This window comes from Arvicanthis niloticus, chromosome 25, assembly GCF_011762505.2.
Source record: "Arvicanthis niloticus isolate mArvNil1 chromosome 25, mArvNil1.pat.X, whole genome shotgun sequence".
Classification (NCBI taxonomy): domain Eukaryota; kingdom Metazoa; phylum Chordata; class Mammalia; order Rodentia; family Muridae; genus Arvicanthis; species Arvicanthis niloticus.
The window spans coordinates 13,822,501-13,845,806 of NC_133433.1; the positions used below are offsets into that span (position 1 = coordinate 13,822,501).

The 23,306-nt window shown below is 34.8% G+C and overlaps 1 protein-coding gene across 2 annotated transcripts in view; it reads left to right on the forward strand.

The window, feature by feature from the left end:
• The window catches only part of Cnbd1 (cyclic nucleotide binding domain containing 1), a 334,202-nt gene that overhangs the window by 14,747 nt on the left and 296,149 nt on the right, over nt 1-23,306 (forward strand). For both annotated transcript variants that reach the window (XM_076923968.1, XM_076923969.1), the window contains exons 2-3: nt 10,890-10,962; nt 17,250-17,363. In XM_076923968.1, the coding sequence (XP_076780083.1) occupies nt 10,890-10,962; nt 17,250-17,363 (187 nt within the window). The remainder of the gene's footprint in view (nt 1-10,889; nt 10,963-17,249; nt 17,364-23,306) is intronic.

Sequence of the window (23,306 nt, forward strand, 5' to 3'; positions counted from 1 at the left end):
CACACCCTTAATCCTGCACTCAGGAGGCAGAGGCAGGAGAATCTCTGTGTTTGAGACCACTCTGGTCTACAGAGTGAGTTCCAGGCAAGCCAGGGCTACATAAAAAAGGCCTATCTCAGAAAACCAAAACAACAACAAACTAAAACCAACCCAAAAAACAAAACAACAATAACCAAAAGATATAGAATAATTCCATTTCTTCACCAAATATCCACTGACCTGTATAGTCCATATTCCTCACCATTCCTCATCCTATATGACTGAATGATTTGGCCTCTACCATTAGAGTTTTTGCTATTTCATAAGTCATAGTCTTTTGAATCTGATTCTTTTTCTTAAGATAATTCATTTGAAACTCTTCTAAGTTATATGTGTAAATAAATATTTCATTTTTTAAATTTGTTTTAATTGAAATACAATTATATCATTTTCTTCCTTCCCCTTCCCTTTCCTTCTTCCAGCCCCTTTCTGCTGCTCTCCCTACTACCCTCCAATGACTCCCTCTCTCAAGTTCATGGACTCCTTTTCTCAATTTCTTGTTATATCCATCTATGTGTGCATGTGTCTATATTTGTGTACAAATATATAAACTTAATTTTCTCAATTATTTTCTTTCTTTCTTCCTTCCTTTCTTCCTTCCTTTCTTTCTTTCTTTCTTTCTTTCTTTCTTTCTTTCTTTCTTTCTTTCTTTCTTTCTTTCTTTCTTCTTTTTTTTTTCATTCACCATGTGCCCTGGATGGCCTAGGTGCACACCACCATGTTGGCTTATTTGTTTTCTTGATGGTAGCCATTCTGAGTGGGGTGAAATAGAATCCAAAATCAGTTTCAGTTTTTAGTTACCTAAAAGCTGAGGATTTTAAATACTTTAAAACATGTTATTACCAATTAGTTTTGTATGTTCTGAGAAATAGCTGATAAGTTCATGTTCCGTGCCCCTTTTCGAGTCCCCTTCGCCCGCGAAAGAGACACGCGAGGCAGTGCTCGGGTAGTTACTACAGTGAGGCTTTATTCTTGTATCAGCAGAAGCGGAAAGACCCCAAACCCGGGAAAGGCACTGCTATATATACCCTAGAGTGGCGTGTTCACTTCTGATTGGCTGTTTACTCATCACCCCATATTACGCCCCGGGATGGGCAGTGACTTTGGCGCGCTTTTGCCTTTTGCACCTGCTCAGTTAGTTGTTTACTTGTGGGAGCACAGGATGCCCGTGCCATCTTGTAATGGTGAATGCTGTCATGCTCACCGCGGCTCCTAACAAGTTCACTGACTGGAAGATTTGAGTTTCACTTTTACGTTTTCAGTTTAATTATTATTTGTATTATACATCTGTAAAAAATGATACAACTAGAAATCCTCATGTCAAACAAAATTTATTTATATATATAAAATACTATATATATATATATATATATATATATATATATATTCTCCACTGAATAAAATTAAGCTAGCAAAGATTTTCTCTCATATGTAACCTGTCTTGGTTTTCTTTGTTGTGCAGAAGCTCTTCAATTTCATGTAATTCTACTTGTCAATTCTTAGTGTTAATTCTTATGTTACCAGACTAATTCTCAGAGGGTTCTTTCTCGTGTCTATATTTTGAAGTGTTTTCCTCTTGTTTCAGGTTTACATTATGATCTTTACTCTATTTTTATTCTTATGCAGGTGAGATATGAATTAACTTAATTCTTTTTCAGTACATATCCAGTGTTCTCAACACCACTTGCTTAAAAGTCTTTTTTTTTTTCCCAATTATGTTTTTGACTGGTTAGTTTTCTTCATCTTTATACAAACCTAGACATATCTGGGAAAAGGGAGTCTCTGTTGAAGAACTGCCTCCATGATATTGGCTCATGCACATGTCTATTGGATATTTGGCTGATATATCATAGAGGTAGGAGGTTCCAGCCCAATGTATGTGGTATAAAACCTGGACAGGAGTCCTGGGATGTATAGAAAGATACATTAAGCAAGCTAGAAAAGCAAAGCTCGGAACCAGAGTTCCTCTATGGTTGCTGCTTTAATTCCTGGATTCAGTTTCCTGACTTGAGTTCATTCCTTGCCTTCCCTCAGTGATGGACAATGATTTGGAAATGTAAGCCAAGTAAATTATTATTATTATTATTATTATTATTATTATTGTTGTTGTTGTTATGTTGATTTTGGTTGGTGTTTTTAATAGCAGCAATAGAAAAAAAATGGTCTGTGGGGCTTATTTTTGAGTCCTCTTCTTAATGACATCTAGCTATGTGTGTGTTTTCTGTTGATAACATGCTGTCTTTGTCCTTATGGTTTTGTGGTATAATTTGGAGCCTGGTATTATGATACCTCTGGAACTATTATTTCTTTTTTGAACTACTTTGGTTATATAAGGCTTATATTATAATAAACCTTAAATTATTATTTTAATATTACTTAATTATTATATATATATATATATATATATATATATATATAGCCACAGCACATATTGCAAATTAGAGGACTAATTGAGAGTCTGATCTCTCACTGAGTCCTGATATAGTGGCTGGCAACTTTCCCCTGCCAAGATGCTTCAAAATTCTTCACAGAAATTTTAAGAGTTTTTTTTTTTTTCTATTTTTGTGAAGCATGTCCTAGAATTTTGATGGGATTATATTGAATCCTTGGATAGCTTTTAGTAGTCATTTTTATAAATATTAATTCTGCCATTTCATAAGTATGAGAGTTATTTCAACTTTCTAGTGTCCTCAATTTCTTCAGTGTCCTAAAATTTTCACTGTAGAGATCAGTTATTTTCTTTGCTAAATTTATTCCTATATCTGTCAATGTACAATGCATCCCTTCCTTCCTTCCTTCCTTCCTTCCTTCCTTCCTTCCTCCCTCCCTTCCTTCCTTCCTTCTTTCCTTCCTTTGAAGCAATTATGAATAGGATATGTTTCCTAACGTTTTTATTATTGGTACATAGAACATTAGTGGCCAGGCCATGTATGTTTATTTATATCCTGAAAGTTTGTTGACATTATTATTAGGTGTAATAGTAATTCTTCCATAGTAATCCACAACTTCTACATGTTCATTTTACATTTAAAAAAATGTATTTGCTTGCTGTTTGGGCTTGTTCCTCTGTTTTATAGTTGAGTCCCTATAAATTTTATTCTACTTGAACATTCTACTCAAAAGGCTTGACCTTAAATTTTCTCATTGGGCTATTGAGGTTTTCTTTAGTTACATCTTCATTTCAGCTTGAGTTCTCATGAATATTTCTCTTTATTCAATTATGATTTTAAAGTTTGAATTTTCTTTGTCATTTTGACCAGCCATATATTTTTTCTTGGACATCATTCAGGTATTTATTATCTTATTAAAGAAGCTCACTGAGCTGTTTGTGTCTTCTTTAAACTCCTTGAATTATTTGAAAGGAGTATTTATTGTTCACGGAAGTGCTATGTCCAGGGTTCACCTAGGTAATTTTCACTAAAGAACATTTTTTATTCACACTGCTTAAACACCTTTATTATTTTTTTAAAAAATTATTTAGGCATTGATAGCTCTGCAAAATACTTCTCCCATTGCAAATCTTCAAACCCTTTCCACAGGTCTTCCATAAAGAAACAAAATATTCATACTTGTGCCTGTTCAAATCTAATTTTTTAAAAAAAAAAAACATTTAAGATTCAAAATCAAGTATTTTTCTTTCCCAGAACTTGTTAATAATTTTAAACCACAATGTAACCTACTTAATGACATTTCTTTTTTTTTTTTAAATTAGCTTATCAGTGACTATTTTATGAGGAAAAAAAATCCATTCAAGGCCTTAAAGTGAATATCAATTCCCTGCTTCTGAAAGCAAAAGACATTGAGAAACCCCTTTGTTCCATTGGAGTCTGACTCCAACACTGCTAACAGGACCAAGGGGTGGCAGGTTGGCTGTCCTTGTATTGTGCTATATGTTACTAATACTGAATATCTGGGGAGCCTTAGAAGAGCAGAAGTGGGGAAAGGAACCAGCAGGTACTTGCGATATCCATAGCTCCAAGACTTACCGATTCAGTAAACTTGGGGCCCAGAAACCATAAAAATAAATCATCCCAAGACTTAGGTAGAAGAAAATAATTCACATTCATTGCTAGGGCTGAATCAATGGTTCCTTACCCTTGAAAAGCAGCTGGGCATGCCAGTGCACCTATAGTCCCAACGACTGAGACACCTGAGCCCAGGAGTAAGGGTCAGTCTCAGGTGAACCTAAACTTCATCTGTCACCAAAATTCAACCAAATGTCAGATGGCCAGCGCTGATCAGGGACACTATCGCTTCACAGTTAAGCTGAGGGACAACACTGAAGAGTGAAGGAAGCGGGGAGACTGACTGCTGGCTTTTCCCTGCAGCACCCTCAGCTCCTCTGGCTGTCCTTCCCACCGTGCTGTTCAAGCAGGTTTCATTCAGCAGTAGATGGAGTCACCCTGAAGCTGGGGCTTGTATGTAACTCAAGTAGCACATCAGTGAACAGCTTCTCTTGTAAACTGGGCTGGCCAGGTTGTAGCCTAGGGATTTCTCCCTAAACCCCACTTTGTTTCTTTTGATCTCTTTGTAGTCAGGGTCTCACTTTGTAACTCTGGCTGGCTTGGAGCTCACTATGTAGACCAGGCTGACCTAACTCACAAGGAGATCTACCTGACTACTCAGAATACTAGGATTAAAGGTGTGAGCCAACACACCCTGCTTTTTTTATTCTTTCTTAGCTAGGGAGGTGTTCTAGCACTACTTAGAAAGCTGAGGGAAGGATGCCTTTAGCAGCCCTCAGACCCACCTGAAGACTTGCTGCTTAGACAGCCCCTGAGCACTAGGCAGGAATAAACATGTTCCACTTCTACCTGGTGGACAGTGACTTCTTTTCCTTTTCTGTCCCTGGAGGACCTCTGGGGACTTGTCTCCATTGGTAGCTCTTTCTCCAGCTACCCAGCATTCAATGGTTTACATACCTCTGGTACTGTGTGCAATATCTTTGACTGACACTTGTATCTAACATTGAAAAATAAGTACAGACTGCAAATTTCCTACTGTTCTCTACTCCAGCAAGCCAGTCCCCAGCCCCCAGGCAGGGACTTGAAGTCTGGCTGGTTTTCACTTACCCTCCACTCAGAAGGTTCCACTGCTGTGGCCAGCTGTGGCCAGCTGTAGCCCTCTCGTTACCTCTTTTACCCGTCTAGCCACCTATCTCCTTTAAGATTGTCTAGCATTTCAGCTGCAGTCCAAAAGTAAGACCATTCTTCTAAGACTAGTGGATTTAATGATGTTCTGTCATCATTGTCATCCATTATTTTTTTTACAGTGTCACTTGTGTAAGTGAACTTTCTTCAGCTGAGGTTCTGATGTAAGAATCTAGCTTGCTTCAGATTGAACCAGTGAAAGACATTTGTGGCTGGATCTAGGCCAAGTAAAGCTGGAATATTATCTGATTAGACCAGGAAAAGAAGGCTGAACTACATGTCTAGAGCCAGACTTTAGGGAAAAGAAAGGGAGGTAGATACAGGGAGATTTATGACAGGGAGATAATCACCTGATAAGGGTGCATTATGAATAAAGCAGGCAGGTTTGCAGGTATCAGTACCAGAGCTAAGCCTGCAGATGTAGAGATGGAAATGAGCAGAGAAAGAAATGGGAGAGGACCAGAGCCATTTTCCAGGCAAAGGAGAGTCAGAAACAAAACTGTCTTCCAGACTACTGTTACAGAGATTGGGTCAACTAAGGCAGCTGGTAAAGAAATAGGATTGAAGGTCCATTTTTTTTTTTTTTTTTTTTTTTTTTTTTTTTTTTTTTTTTTTGGAGATAGGTCTGTCTAAATGGTTTATTAAGCTGTGTCAAGTGCCTTGTTTATTCAATATTATTTGGCAGAAGATTAATTATGGAATTTTATAAAAAACAATAAAAGTTAGATAAAAATGTAAATAAGTTCCCTATTGAACATTAACACAGGTACACTGAATGAACTCTCAACATGCATAGAGCTATTACCTTATTTTGTTTCCCTAGATTTGGACCTTTGATCTAAATATATAAAAAGACTTGATCATGTTTATAATTGTTTAATGTTCTCCTGTCAAACTTCTTTTTAATATTGCAGCCTTATGTTAGAGTTTGCTTATTACAGCATAAGGGGAACAACAAGTTTGTTGTTAATATTTGTTTTTATTACTACCAAACTCCTTACTTACACATTAATAATTATATTAAGAAAGGTTCTACTTGTCATTGGTTTAATTATTAGTGTGTACAGAAACCTTTTAAAGAAGTCTCACTTGCCTTTTTTTTTTTTCAACTCACTGTATTCTGACATTTCCACAGGGTCATTGTGACATTTTCTCAATGGCTTCACTGGTCCATGCATTCACCTCACTGAGAGTTTAAAAGATTTGATTAAAAAAATCGCTCTTGTGATAAGGAGAAAAGTTGGTAGATGTGGAATGTTAGGGATGTTTCTTAAATGTGTATATGCAGGCTTATCTATTGGCAAAATAAAAATGGTTGTGAGACTCAATTTCATCACAGTGGCTTCTGTTTTACTACATACTCTTAAAAATATGTGTTGTGTATCTCCACAGTAAACTTTCTTTATGGTTGTTAAGTATAAACTGTTTTCCTGCTTTTCTTTGAGGGTTGAGTAAATATCTTTTTATCAAAGAAACCAATCAATCAATAAAAAAAAAACAAAAAAAGAAACAAACAAAAAACTCCAACCAATCAACAACAGCAATAAAACAAAACTAGAAACCATTTACTGTGTGTGTGTGACCATTTTTTATTAGAACAATGTAATCTATACATACTTTTACATATGACAAAAGTAAGAAAGTACATTTACTGAAACAAACTTTTTTCCATCTTAATAATATTCAATGATCATATGCCTAATATGACAATAGACAGATATTTAATTATACAGTGAGTTTCTAGTGTGGGATTAGTTTATAGCTATCAGGTTCAAATCCTTTTTCACATGTCCTCTGGTCAAAACCTTTGATTTTAACCCCATTCTAAGGTTCAGCCCCTGCTGCTCTTGTCAAAAGCTGGGCTAAAGCATTTCAGGAGGGAAAATCAAGGCTAGAAAACAAATGTGAACTTTGTAGCTTTCTCTTACTTATATTTTATTCGTGACTTGATCAATAGAAAAAAAATCAACATCTACCTTCTTCAATAGTTGTAGTTTCACATCGAAACATTTAGTCTTTTTATTTTTAAGCAATCTGCTTTCAAAGACAACATCTACTACATGACTAAAACTCTTCATACAAACACCCTTGTAACAAACACTGCTAACAACAGGATCAATAACAAAGGCATATTTTGATGAATTAAGTGTTCTATAAGTCTGTAAGTGCTTTATAGTCTATGCTGTTTTTGAGCTTACTGGGCTTTTCCAAGCTAAGAATGAAATCTTGGACTCCTGGTAGCTCTTTATCATACAAGCATTTATTTATTTGTTTATTTATTTATTTATTTATTTATTTGAAAAAACAAATAGAATGTACTAGCAACTCTTGTAGAGATCTTCCCCCCATTCCTCCTCCCCTTCACTTCTGAGAATGCAGCTTCTACACCCTGTATCCTCCTCCCCACTCTGTGCCTGAAGTCTCTACAGGATTAGGCACATTCCCTCTTACTGATTCCAGATATGGTACCCTTCTGCTACATTCGTAATGGGAATCTTGGACCAGTTCATGCATGCTCTTTGGTTGGTGGCTCAGTCTCTGGGAGCTCCCAAGATTCCAAGTTAGTTGACACTGTTGGTCTTCCTGTAACTTCAATCCTTCCCCTAACTCTTTCATAAGGGTCCCAACCTTTTTTCAATGTTTGTCTGTGGGTATCTGAATCTGTCTCAGGTGCTAGGTAGAGCCTCTTGGAGGGCTACTTTGCTAGGCTCCTGTCTGCAAGCACATCATAGCATCATTAATTGTATGAGGGATTGGTGCCTGCTAATGGGACAGGTCTCAAAATGGGCTGGTCACTGGTCACTGGTCACTGGTCTGCCATTCCTTTAGTCTCTGGCCTATCTTTGCCTCTACATTTCTTTTAGACAGAACCAATTTAGTGTCAAAAGATTTGTAGGTGGGTTGGTGTTCCTATCTCTCCACTGGGGATCCCATCTTCTTCCTCCTCCTCTTTTTCCTCCTCCTCCTCTTCCTCCTTTTTTGTAAATTGTCTTAACTGAAAAATAATCAAGATAAGGGATGCTAGTGTCATGAGTGCATTTTGTTGTCACAGTTTCCCAAATTAAAGCTCTCTCCCTCCATCTCTATGGCAGGCCCTTTCATTTACATATCACTTAATGGAGTTGTTACTGAGCCTGATCATCAACCACATTAGGAAAATGGATTAATGTGTACTTAATACAAGTCTCTTCCTAATCCATGTCTTAAACACCTAATATGACCAACATTTTATATCATTCATAGCAGAAATAATAGTATGTCAAATATTTTATGTATATTAAAGCTTCATTTGAAATAAATAATTCTATATGACACCAAAACTAAGATGCAGTCTTTTTTCAGCTAAAGTATATCTGAGAAATATGAGTAGGGAAGTGCCTAAATCATATGAATAGTAATTCTAGATTTACTAAAAGCTATGATGTCCAAATAGCAATAAATTTTCTGCTTGAATTCCTCTTATTTTATTTTCATACTTAGAAAACAGTTCTGTTTAATTTTAAAATCATCCAGGGTCCACACAAAACTCAATTTTATGATTCTGGAACTCTGTATTAGAATGTGATACATTTGTATGTAGCAATTCTTCATGATTACAGTATGGTCATTGAATGACTTTTAAAAAGCTTAAGAAGTGCATTAAATAACTTATTTTCTCAATAACTTTTCAATAAGGAATGGAATATGTATAAGTTAGTATTTGTTAGTGTGTTTCATTTAACGATTCTAGCAGTTCTAACAACATTGATTATCTGGAGTAATCTTGTGATGTGGAAGTCTTCAGAGTGATGTGCGCTTACTCTGAAGACATCCACCACACGTGGTACCTACCGATCACCTTGTTTGAAAGATGTTTGCTAATTAAGGCGTTGAAAGAGAATCACAGTTAATTTGTTTCTTGGATGTGAGCAGAACTTTTGTTTCTTAAGGAGTCTTTTGTGATTTTTCTCAATTGGAAATTGACTTTTCCTGCTGCAAAATTCTCTGAAGAATGAGCATCAGTAATAGTATCTTGCATAGGGTTGTGTAGATCTGCCTAGATAGGACTTTATAAAAAAGGTGTGAGAGAGGAAAGGGTCAGGAGGAGGGAGACGATGAAAGGAGAAATATAAGGTACCAAAAGAACTTTTCTTTGAAATGTGTCTAACATAGTTCTGAGACCAGTTTGGATGTTAAAGATCTTGGCAAATAATTCTGAAAAATGTTTTTTTTTTAATCCCAGAGAAATTAAATGAATATGATTCATACCAATTTCACTCTTTATGGCAATTAGAAATTGCCAAACCTTCTTCTAGATCAAAAATTAAACTGTTTGAAAATGCCATGTATAAACATCCGTATATTTATTACATTTTAAATTACCTTACAATGCAATATTGTGCTTCTCCCAAAGGTCAAAAATCCCACTACCTGCTAAGCACTGTCTCCTTCTGAGTTATTGGTTAGATGTGTCCCCACCCCACCCCGACAATACAGGGTATTGACATTCTTATTGGTTGCCCACCAGACTTGATGGTAAGACTTTGTTTTTTGAAAACATTACATACTTTGATCACAGATCATGGAGAAACAGAGCCGATGCTTATCTGGAAGCTTGCCTCCTGTTGGCTTGCTTTCACAGGGATAGAAATTTCTGCGCAGGCAGCTAGAGAAAAAAAAAAATCAAACAGTCTTATCCAGCTATGAAGCCTATGAGCTATAATAACCACTGACATGGCAAGTGTACCAATAGTATGAAGGTCACTGAGATATCCAATGATTTTTTCAATTGGATATAAAGCCCATTTCACAAGAGGGAACACATATCTGGCACTATAAGCCAGGCCAAAGATCCTAGGGGAAAATGAGTTTGCTAAATAGATGTGGTATCAAAGTGCCTATTAAGCACTTAGCTTTATACCAAAAGATTAGGACAGCTCACATTCCTCGTCAAAGTAACTTTTAACAAATGTGGACAAGTAAAAGACCCCATAAAAGGTCAATATATACAAAATAAGTGACTATGTGATACTCAGCCCAGGGTGGAATGTATATCACAAATCCTTCCCCATCATTGAGAAACATGCATAAGAGGAAACAGGAAGGTTGGCACAGGCAGAGGATAAGGGACACTGCTGGAAAATAGTGTCTTATGAATATGGCAGGACAGCTATACTCATGAAATCAAAACAGCTATGGTTACCTGTATAAGATCTTGTGTAAGACCAGTACAAGACCAAGCCAAAACCCACTTTGGTATGGAGTTTGAAGAGGCTACCCATAGTTTCATAGCTATAAGCAATTGATTGCTTTTTGGGTAGAGAAGCTCGTTCTTTTTCAAGACTTACCTGGTTGCTCACCTTCAGTGGATGGTCCAACACCCATGCTTATGTGTTCCATACCAATTAAACTCCATGGTTATAAAGAAAACATAAGTAGATTTGAAGTTCATGGGGAAGAGACAGATGAAGGTGACAGGGAGGAGGAGGTAGATATAAGTAGTATATATGATCAAAACATATGTTAAAAGTGAATTCCATACTAACCTTATTATCATACTGGATTTCAGTTGTGTATTAGAGACTGTGAATACAATAACTCATTTCATGGTCACTGATTTTTTTTTAGTGTGATGAATGTTTTCAATTAAATACCACTTATATACTTGCTTAATGAGATAATATAAAATTACTCACACTTTTAATTGATTTCATTTTGCAGGCCTGAAACTGAGCAAAACTATTAATTATGGTCAGTTGAATGCCTTATGCCACCTGAGAGGACTAAATAGCTGGTGAGTTACTCATGCATTTCTTCTCCTGTCATAGACAAAGTGATGCTTATGCTTCTTTATGGATAATGTATAGTAATAAAAAAAGTGCTAATTCTCATGGGTACCTGATCTAGTAATGAAAAAATACAATTGAAACCTGGTGTTTATTTCTACATATTGAAAAATGTAAATTGGTTACCTATGTCATCATATATATATACATATATATGTGTGTGTGTGTATATATATATGAATATATGAATATATGTCATATATATATTTAACCAATTTAATACAAAATGAATATAATTCATTTCAAACTGAGCTCTTTTCAGTGAAAAACAGGCAGCCACAAAGAGAAAGACTTAAATGGTTGAAAACACAAAATATTGCATGAAACAAGCAACTGAGAAGGGAATGGGGTGTGGTCTGAAGACACAGAAATGGGAAGTAGTCTTGCTCAGAGTGTAAGATTCCTAAGAGGCCTGAGAATTGGACATAGAACTTTAAAATGTGTTTTCTTGCTGTTTTAGTTGCTGCTGTATTGCTATGATGGCCAAGACAACTCTTGGGAGTTGGGAGCTTGGTTACAGTTTTATAGGGTTAGTCCATTGTCATCATGGGGCAGAAACAGACAGGTATGGTGCTAGAGCAGTAATTGAGAGCTTCACATCCTTATCTTCAGGTAGCAGGTCTCCAGAAAGAAACACTGGGCATGAATGGGGTTTTGAAACCTCAAACCCACCCCCAGTGACACATTTCTCCAATAAAGACACACCCTCTCCAACGAAGTCCATCCCTAAACCTTACTAAACAGTTCCACTAACTGGAGATTGATATTGAAATATATGTGCATATATTGAATGAGGACAGAATCCATCCTCATTCAAATTATCAGACATCTATTCCCTGGTCCATATAGGCTAGTAGCCATAACATAATAAAAAATGCATTCAGTCCAACTTCAAAAGTCCTCATAGTCTTCCTAGTGTCATTACTATCTCAATATCTCTTCTGAGACTTAAGGCAATCTATTAGCTGAAACTCCATGTAAAATTAAAAGCAAAAACCAAATAAAATATTTTCAATATACAGTGGCACAGAATATATACTACCATTCCAGAAGTGAAGTACTGTAGTAAAGCAGTCATCCAGCAGGGCAAACGACACATTCTGCAGCCATGTTTGATCTTAAAAGATTTATTAAATGGTCCATTCCTTACAGATTTGTTGACTACACCACATTTCTCTCTCTTGGGATGATTCCACAGATCCTCAGAAGCTATCCTTGACAGTCATCACATAGATCTAGCCTCTCCAGCATCTTGAAGTCTCCAACGCAACCCAGACTTCACCTTTACCAACCCAGACTTCATTTCACCTTGTATCTTCATGCAATGTTCTCTTTTGGCCTTCCCTGTTATATGCCTGGTCTCAGCAGCTTTTCCTTACTGTAAAGGAAGATGCTGCAAAACATTTCCTGTATTTCCTTGACTGTAAATCTAGAACAACAGGGGCTAAGTTTCCTAGTTATTCTGCTCACTACCTTTGGAACCTGGCACCCTCCTTGAATTGCATTTGCATAAGCTTTTTGTTGTCCAAAGATTCCTTTGCTGCTTAAACATTCCTTTAATTCCTTTTCATAAGTTGGAAGCTTAGCTGGTTGGGTCTTGCTCTGAGGGCACAACTCTCTTTATTCTATTGTGAGTGAGCTCTTTGTTTACACATTTTATTTCTTGAGTATAGGACTTGGCTCCAGAATTACATTTCCCGGTGCTCTTTTTCTCTTCAAATTGTACATTTTGTATTTCTTTGTGCCTGCTTGTTCTTTTTCATTATACATTTTCATAAGAATGATCATTAGTAACTACATAATACTGTCACTACTAGGCTGTCTTGAAATCTCTGCCAATGGCATTAATTTAAATCTCTTTTAGCTTCAGATAGATTTTTAGCACAAAGGCAAAGAACAGTCACAAGCTTTGCCGAACCATTACAAGAGAGGTTTGTAATTCACTTATTAATATTGTTCCTCTCTGAAACCTCTGGAGCCACACCTACGGATTCCAAATTTCCCTCTATACTATTATCTTTTATGCATCTACTAAGATGAACTATTAAAGCCTGATTCAAGTATTCAACTACTTTTTTAGTCTAACGTTGTAAAGTCTTCCATACTCTTTCTTCAAAAAGCATGGTCAGGCTTAGCTAGCAGTATCCCTGTCCCTGGTATTTCTTTGATAGACACTATGACCAAGGCAACTCCTAAAATCATTTAATTGGAGGCTTATTTGCAGTTTTAGATAGTTAGTGCCTGATCATCACTGTGGGAAGCAGACAGGCATAGCACTGCAGCAGAAGATGAGAGTTCATTTCCTTATATGCAGGTAGAAGCCAGAGAGAGACAAAGAGAGGAGAAAGAGAAAGAGATAGACTGGGTCTAGTTGGGTTTTTGAAACCTCAAAGACCACACCTAGTGACACACCTTCTCCAACAATAATGTCACACCTACTCTAGCAAGGCCAATCATATTTGTTCCCAAACAGTTCATTAACTCAGGAACAAGTATTTACACATATGAACCTATGAAAATAATTCTCATTCAATCCACCACAGCTGTAATATTTTTATTTGAGTTGTGCTTTTAAAATTATAATAGCATAGCTACCACTGTCCATGCACTCTCCAACCATTCTTCAATCATGATTATGTTAATAAAATGCCTTAAGTTTACAAATTCTTCCCATCTCTTTTTTAAAGTACTTCCTAAAATCGTATTTCAGACACATCTTCATAGTTTTCCTTAGGAGTATCTTAAAAAGGGAAAGCAAAGATTTAAGCTTTATGGTTAACTGGTCATACACCTCTTGGTATATAACTGTTAATATACCTCTATGTTGACAATCATGTTAAATCATAAACTTATTGGTTAACAAATTGTGTTCATAACTGAGGAAGGTGATCAAATGATTTTATAGCAAGAGAATTATAAATTATTTATAAAATAGTTTTAAGAGAAGTGTAGAGAAGATTGACTAGACGTGTGCTATAATGTAGTATCTGGGGAGATCACTGATTGAATGTTCTCTTTATTTAGATAAAGAACTTACTTGATGTTAAATGTATTAGCATCATTACATAGCATTTTCATCAACTTATTTTGTATTTTGATGTTAATACCCATTATGAAGATTTATAAATATTTATTCAGGTAATTTTATTGAGAACTTGAAGAGAATATGAGATACATAAAAATATTGTGCGATATATTTTAACCTAGTATGTGTACCACCAAGTACCTCAAGTAGTTTGCTCTGATAAACCTTTTTTTCCCCCTCTCTTTCTTTAGGCCATAAAGAGCTTTTTGTTGTTGTTTTGTTTTTTTGTTTGTTTCTGTGTTTTTTTTTTTTTTTTTTTTTTGACTGGCAGGATGTTTCTAGTTGGGATTTTAGGAGTCTACCAAAGCTTTGTTTTTTCATTATTATACTATGAATTGTTGGTTCAGAAACTCCCCTAAACAATGCAGGGTATTGTCATTTCTCTTAGTGCCTACCAGAATTTGATGGTAGGATCTATTGCTGAAGAAACTACACAGTTTGAACCCAGGTCTTAGAAAAATATAGCTTTTTTTTTTTTTTTCAGTAGACCTGGAAGCTTCCTTTTTGGCTGGCTTGTTTTTATAGGCTTCAATCTAGACAGAGAAAGGACATTAGGATCTTTGATGGGAGATATTTTTAAGAGTCAAATATAAGTACATGTCTTTCTTCCCTCTTTATACTTGGCTCGAGTTCAGCCAAAATAGTGTTATTGTACTATTCTTAGTTGTGGTCCTAGTGTCCAAGGCAGCGTTTCCTAACTGTTTGACATCCAACTTGGTCTTCTGCCTTCCCTGTCAGTCTGCACCTTCCCATAGAACAGAGAAATCCTAGCATAGAAATTAAGACATCTATATTTACATAACTTTTTTTTTTTTTTTTTTACTTTACATAAACTTGGGAAAACTATTTAAAACTTTGCAGTCACCATTTTCTTATCCACTGAGTGTCTAAATAATAACTTCAATTTATAAAACACTTATTTTTATATTTATTTCAAAGATTTCTCCTACAGTGTGTCTTTTTTTATTCTTACTGCAGAGTTAGATTTGCAATTGGAGGTTTAAGGCTTCAGTATATGATATGATTTTGGAGGGGAATAAAATCTGTCATGGCAGTTATCAACATTTTAAAGAATCTAAAAATTTAAAATGAATGTTAGATTTATAGATTTTATTAAAACAATGATAGGATTTGACTACATGAAGCTTGTAATATTTTACTTCTAAAAGTATTCCTTTAATGGCTGGGTCATGGATCCCTTTTTGTGGGCACACTTGCTTAAGTTTCCCTGTTTCCTACCTTATTATACCATCTTGTATACTTTCATTATTTAATTTCATGGTTCCTGAATATAGGGGATACAGAGGCAGAAATATACTACCATAATGATTTTTGTGATGTAGAACACATATCATCAGTATCATAAGGACACTTGAAGATTTGCTCTGAGAATTACGTCATCTCTAGGCATAGCACTTGATTCTCTATTTCACTTCCTGGACATATTTTCAAATGTGTATATCATTCGGTTTATGTTGGGAATTCCAAATAAGTACATAAAGTTATGTACTTATGTCTGTCACACTTGTACAAGGTAATGGATAAAAGTAAATTAGGTCTTGATATTTAGGGATGAACTTATTTTAATTCACTCCAAAGATGATCTATCCAGATCACAGTTTAGAATACATTTCTAAGGTCTATAAAACAACCTGCACATAGACAAAAATAAATGCTTCTATAGTTCTTTGAATCTCAAATTTTTCATGTATAAAATGAGAATAAGAGTATGTAATCTCTTATTCTCATTTTATACATGAAATTATTAATGAATTTATATGATTTACTGTATCTAAACTGATTAAGATAATGTCTGACATAATAAGAAAAAAATTGATGTTTTTAATTGGCACACTCTCTCTTAGATGTTAAGAGAATGGGATTTCAAATTAGTTCAATTTTAATTTCTATCATATATCCCTCATATTCTAGTTACATGATGTGGCTAATTATTAAAGTAAAAGTACTTTATGTGTAAATAGATATATATCAGTATCATTAAATTAAACAAATGTGCAATGAAACTTTGTTACAAAATATATAACAAGTATTTAAAGAATTTAGGTAGATATGTAAAATAGATGATTATTAAATGTGAGTTTTCAAATACACATATGTGAGGTCTTTGGAAATACTCCATGGAAATACACGAACAAACTTAAAAACTGGGTAGATACTTGATTAGTATTTTTCATGGTGTGAGAAAATAATGAAAATGTACAATGCATTAAATTGCACTCTCATCTGGCTGTTTGAATCAAGGTAAATAGAATCAGATTTTAAAAATACATGTAATTTATTTTGTGTCAAATAATTAATACAATGTTTTTGAAAATAGCATAGAAAGGATAAATTGCTACAGATATTTTAATGTGTCACTGTCTGCATTGACAAAAAAAGAAAAAGACTTTTATTGAGAATTTTTATATTCATTGACACAAAGCAAATATTGACCAACATGTTTGTCAATGTTCAATCTGAAAGATGTTTATTTTACTCATTACTGAAATAAGCTGTCAAGATGGATATTTGACATTTCAGATAATGACAACTTTTTATGGTGGTTGTCAGTTGAAATCACATGAGGCAACAATTCAAATACCCAGGAGGTTATTGCCTAACATTTCATAACATTTGCTCTATTTCCATATATCTCATTTACAGTGGAAGAATTCACTCAGGCGAGGGCATTGAAAGCACAGAAGTATTCTTTTTTCTACCATAGGAATTTGTGATTTATCAGTAAATGTACTAATTGCCCATTCATCCTAACTATCCTAGACAATTCCAGTGACTTTCCAGAGTGGGACATGTTGAGGTTTTTCATATACATAACAGTTCTTTACTATAGACCTAAAACACAGAACATGAAGTTTCATCAATAATTGCAAAGATTCAGAAGACTGTATACAATACATATGTGCATATGTGTGTGTGTGTGTGTGTGTGTATGCATGTATATATGTATGTATACCCAAATACTTGGGAATCATTTTGGAGAAATTTTACTATTCTGAATTAAATAACAGCTTTATTCAATTGCAAAAATAAAAAGCTTTGCATAAAATTAATACAAAATTAATATACTAAATTAAAACTTGTAAAAAATTATGTGTGATTCTTACCCCTATTCTCCCTGTCTTGTTCTAGCCAGGATTCTTCCCTTCATTTGGCAGCTCACAATACATTCATCAAGCAATATCCTCAAATATTCCTGCATGAAAAAACAATATTACCTAAAGTTCCTCAGCAGTTTGAGAAGAGGTAAAAATCTTTTTTAATTTTTTTGGAAAGTGAAATTTATGTATGGATATATTTGTGCTTTTTATGATTGGCAGGTATTCATATTTCATAGTGCTACTGAGTTTTATAATAAGAATTTTTTTTCAAGGGTATCATATCCTGTGACAAACCAAGTCATCTGTATTCCATTTCTGCCCATTGTCTCCTATTTTCCTGTTAATCTCCTTTTAAATTTCATACCATATATTCATCTATTATTATTTAAGTGATTTTATGTGTCCTTGTAAAATATAGGATCCATTAAGGAAAAAAAAACTTATTTGCTTTTTTTTTTTTTATGAGTTTGCCTCTTTCAGTTAATAGGATGGTCTTCAGTTGTGTTTGTTTTCTTTCACACAACCTAATGTTTTTGTTTTATTTTGTTTTGTTTTGCTTTGGCTGAGTAAAATTCTTTTGTGCATATTGGAAATTTTCTTCTTCTAATTATCAACTGATGATCAACTAGTCCAATTATAAGCTTGACTGTTGTGAATAATGTTGCAAGAAACATGGTTGTACAAGTGTCTCTGCCATGTGCTGATACAGAGTTCTTCAGCTATACACCCAAAATCTGTACAGCTGACTTATTCTGTGTTGACTAATTTGTGTTCCTTGTGCTCCTTCCAAAAGTGCACTAGTCCTATAGATTAATGAAGACTTAGGGAGAAAGAGAGGTACTTTAGTCATTCATAAGTTTCTCATGCTGCCTTATTCTATAAACTAAGCTTAGCCGCAATGTAACATTATGAAACATTCCAAAACTACTCAGTTTCCTGGACTGGCCACCTGCTGACAAGCTTCCCTCAGTATCATAATCCTTCCGGAACCATAAGCCCACATAAATTCTCATCTATAAGGTACTTCTGGTTTTGATACATTATTATAGCAGCATAGAAATAACTAATACAGGGTACAAAACACATTACAGGAAAACAAGCAGCATTGATTTAATTATGTGCCCAATCAGCCAATTTATTTATGTGGGGGTTTTAAGTTGTATTTCTGATATATTTGGGAAGGAAGCCAGCTTCAGGCTTAAACTACAATTTTAATAGCTATTTTTCTTCCATGGATCTGCTTCACCTTTTGGGGGGATTGGTTCCATTTTCATGCTTCTTGTGGTAGATTTGGACAGATTAGATTTATTAAGTTTAAGGTGAGAAAAAAATAGTCTTTTAAAATAACTCATTCAGAAATTCACCAGAATCTCTTGTGAATTAACCATAGATTATCACTAAGCTCTGGTTTCCTAGTCCTGAACCACATCCCTACCCATATAACTGGGAAATATTGCTGATACACAAAGTAGAAGCCACTGGGGTAAAGGTCTGAGCACAAGGAGAATGTATGAATAAATTAGAGTGTTAAAATTGTGGATGAATGTATAAAAGTTTGTTGAGAATTGCTTGAAGACACATAATTCAATAGGAGGTTGAAAGGTTTTCTTCTTAAAACTAAGTAATGTATTGAAAGATTATCGGTATCTTAGGTTTCTATTGCTGTGATAAAACACTATAAAAAAGCAACTAGAGGAGAAAATGTTTGGCTTACAGACTATAGTTCATTATCAGGGGAAGCCAAGGTAGCAAATCAAGGCTGGAAATGAAACAGAGACTGTTAAGGTTTGGTCTGTTGTTAATGTAATATAATTCTAAATACGGGGCCTGGTTGCCTCAGAGATGAGAGAATCCTCACATACATCAAATAATGCTATGTGATCATGCTACTATAGACTATAGCTGGGCAGTAGAGAGGTAGATGGAATTTTAGTTCCTGGGCTTGGGGTCTTAGGGGGACCACAAGAGGAAAGAAATAGAGGGGAAGAGGAGAAGAGGCCATGGGATCAGTGTGTCATGAAAACATGGCCATTGTGGGCTGGCCAATTGGAGGTAAGTGCAGCCCAGATGGAATACGGCAAGTTATAACTCAAGGTTATTGATGGAGAAGAAAACATAATTGTATAAAGGGTATGTATCTGCCCAGCTGTCATGCTTTGAGGCTTATTATAAGTATAAAAGTCTGCATCTGTCATCCGGGAACAAAATGATTAAATGCAGGGTAGAAAACCCTGTTTGGGATTAAATATTTATTATAAGAGACCATAGAGGAATACAGTTTCCTGGAGTGTTTTTCATACTTGCTCAGCCTGCCTTACAACCCTAGACCACTTCCCCTGGGTAGACAAGAACTATAGTGGGACGGCCCCATCTCAATTATTTACCAAGAAAATTCCCTACAGACTTGTCTATAGGTCAACATGGAGGGGAGGGAGGGATGAGTTTTCTTACTCCTAGATAGGCCCAGGTTTGTGTCAGATTGAAAATTCTAACCAGCACAAAATATAGAACTTTGAAACCCTATTTACAATCAGAGATTGTACGTAGTTATTATCTAACATAGTGCATTAAAATAAATTAATATCAGGATTAGAAGAAAAGACAGCCAACCATTTAGAAGTTATATAATAGCCTAAACCCAAACCATTGAAATATTCCTATAAAATTTTAGGTTAAAAGTCAAAATTGTGCTACATGTTTTACATACATATAAAAGGAAGTAGAAGAAATAAAAGAAAGATAGACAAGAGTTGATGTTAAACTAAGACACATTTGAAAGTCAAGGAAAGAGAGTGAGGATATACCAATGAATTGGGAGGAAATATCTGCAAATTCCACACTTGACATGTAGGATTGATATCCAAAATACAGAAGGAACTTAATAGCAAGAAATCAACATGAGTAAAAAATGGAAGTCACTTCTCAAAGAAGACATTAAAGGGTATTTGATAGAATCTGGTGTATGCCTCATGACAAAAGAAGAGTCACAGTTTCATCTCATAGGCATATTGCTGTTAACAATACAGAACATTGATATATATTCTTCATATTAGAAAAAGCAATCTACTTCAAAAGGGCAATAAATATACTGCCAATTGAGTTAAAATTCAGTCTATTAAAAATTTGAACTCAGTTGCTGCTTTCACAAGAGTTCTTCATGCAGTATATTTATATGCAACACTCCATCTCTTATTATCACAGGGTCTTGTATTATATAGATGGGAGGGATGTCTTATGTGGATGTTGCACCTGTCAAGAACTTTTTTTTTATTTTCACTCATATTAAACATCAACATAGAAAAGAAAAAAATGCCAACTGCACAGTATATTGAACACCATGAGAATAAAGCATGGGTTAAACAATGTTTTCAAGGAATAAATCTTGTCAGGAAACAATTGTTAGCAGATACTAAATACCTCTATTATTAAACTATTTTTAATAACTGATATATATATATATATATATATAATATGTGACCAAGATTACTATGTATAGACAGGAGAGAGAAACTTGATTTCTTGCTATTTTCCTCTTCGGACAGTCTTGATTTCCTTCGTGTCCTGGAAGCCAGGAGCTTCCTGTGGGTTTTGTTTGCCTCTAGCTTGAGGTTGTGTTATATTGTGTTTCTTTTACATAAATCATCGACAAAAAACATGCACCTCCAGCTTTCTAAGAGTCCATCGTGTGCAAGGAGGGAGTAAATGCTTCTCACGAGTAAAGAAGCTATTTGTAGTATTTTCTTTTTTTAAAAAAAATAATGAATAATTTTATTTCAAAATGTTAATGTCACTAAACATGCATACATGGTAAAACAATAAAATTTACAATTTAATTAAATTTTTCCTTTTGCATAGGACATTGCAATATAGAATCTATGCCTTACAAAATATATAACAAAGTTTTATCCGAGCAAGCCAAGGCCAGATTGAAATCTGTACAACTGTAATACTTCACTGTAGTGATTCAGGAAAGATGGAACATGCCTTCATATTAATGAAAATAAACAGAAGACCTGTCTGAGACATTGAGAAGCATTTCTATTTGAACATTAAAAAATGTTAATTAAAAACTCAAAAAAAATAGATCAAGCATGAAGTCAAAGATGGTTTAGAATTGTTGACACTATCTAAATTTTATTTGGAAACATATTGGAAGGTGAATTTCTAGAATATTTTAAGGTGGAAGAAATGAAGCGTGTAGAAGCAACTGTATTTTGTTTAGTTTTTAAAGAACGCTGAATTGTGACCTTGAAAACTGGAGTTTTATTTTGCCTAATAGTGTCAATGTAGTTTTAGAAGTTCTAACCGGCCTTTCACTTTTTAATCCAGAAAATGTACAAGTTTAACATTGTATCTCATTGATCTATCGTGAACAAGCCTTTGAAATATAGTTGCTCTCATTACTACCACGTACCGTGGATAATGGTGGTGCTTTGTATAATCATACCATTTGTCCTAGTTTCAGTTTTGTTGCTATGATAACATACGACAAAAGGCAATACGGGAAGATGAGCTTTGTAGCACGTGCACTCCTGGGCAGAAGCAGGTAGAGCTCTGTAAGTTGAAGGACAGTATGCTCTCCATAGCAAGTTCCAGGCCGTCTAGACGGCTAGACTACATCATAGAGAGAGTCCGTCTCACAAAAACAGAACAAAACTACAAAACAAAAAAGCAATCTGAGAAGGGAAGACTTTATTTGGCTTACAATTTCTGGTTACAATCAATTGCTGCAGAGAAGTCAAGGTTTAGAATGTAAAATCTCACATCCACAGTCAACAGCCCCCAAAGAGTGAACAGACATGGATCCTTGCTTGTGAACTTTCAGCTAGTCTTTTCCCGTTATGGAATGGTGCTTCCCACAGGAGTAGTCTGTGTCTTTTCATCTAAATGAACAATTAAGACAGTTCCTCACAAACTTTCCCCCAAACCAACCTGCTCCAGATAATTTTTCAATAAGATGCTTTTTCCTAAGTGATTCTTGCCTAGGTCAAGTTCGCAGTTAACACAAATTAGTACACTATTTGTTTAAGAAATCCCCCCCATCCTAAACAATGTTAAAACAGCAACATAAAGAAAGTTACTAGCTGGATACTACATAAAATTCCATTCTGCTTAAGAAGCTTGAACAACTAAGTTACTTTCACATTCAAATCAGGAGACAAAATTCACAGTAGCAGGATTTTCTCTCCAGTCTAGTATTATTAATGTATGCCAATTCATTAATCTGTTACTCAGAAATTTAATGATGATTTTTTTTTTAAATCAATAAGTCTGGTAGCCATAGTCAGTATTTGAAATAACTATATTCATTCAAGAGAGCATATTTACAGAATTGTATCTATATTCTATCCTAAGAAGATGTAGTCATTATGAACAAATATCAACAAAATGCTAATGTTTCTGCTAATAGGTAGGGCTTCTGCTTTAAGCAATCCTATGGTAATTTCATAATATTTTTGAGCACCAATTAGAACTTTAGTATTTCTACTGACATTTTTATTTCTTTAAAATAACATTTAGGACTCTTGGAAGTGATTTCCAGAGAACTACATCTGTAAATACTGGATAAACAGTCCAGTTTTCAAATTAAACTATGTTAATGGTTTGTTTTTGGAAACTGTAAATGTAACTTTTCTATTTTGAGAAGTACGAATCAGTATCACAGGCAATTTTTATTCAGAATATGTCAACCGAAGTGCAACTTATGTCTTTGAGCAATTATTCAATTCACGTTCTTTGAATTTTGATGATGTTTAGGTCTATGATAAGAAAGATTTTAAAAATTTGAGTAAGTACAGTAAAAGGTCATAATGTTTGTGAATTAAACATGTAGGGAGATATATCAAGTAATGATAAATTTTGTGTCAGACAATATAACCACAATTGTTTGCATTAAGCCTTTTTTTAAATAATTAATTTGACTAACATCAGTCTAGGTTCTGTAATGTATTTGACACCCTGCTTGTACAGAGTAAGATAAACATGACCTTCAGCCTGTAAACAGTGATCACTTCTCTGTGATTAATAGTTATGAACAGTCATTAGTCCAGGCTTTTGGATGTTAAGAATTACAACACCATTCAAAGGA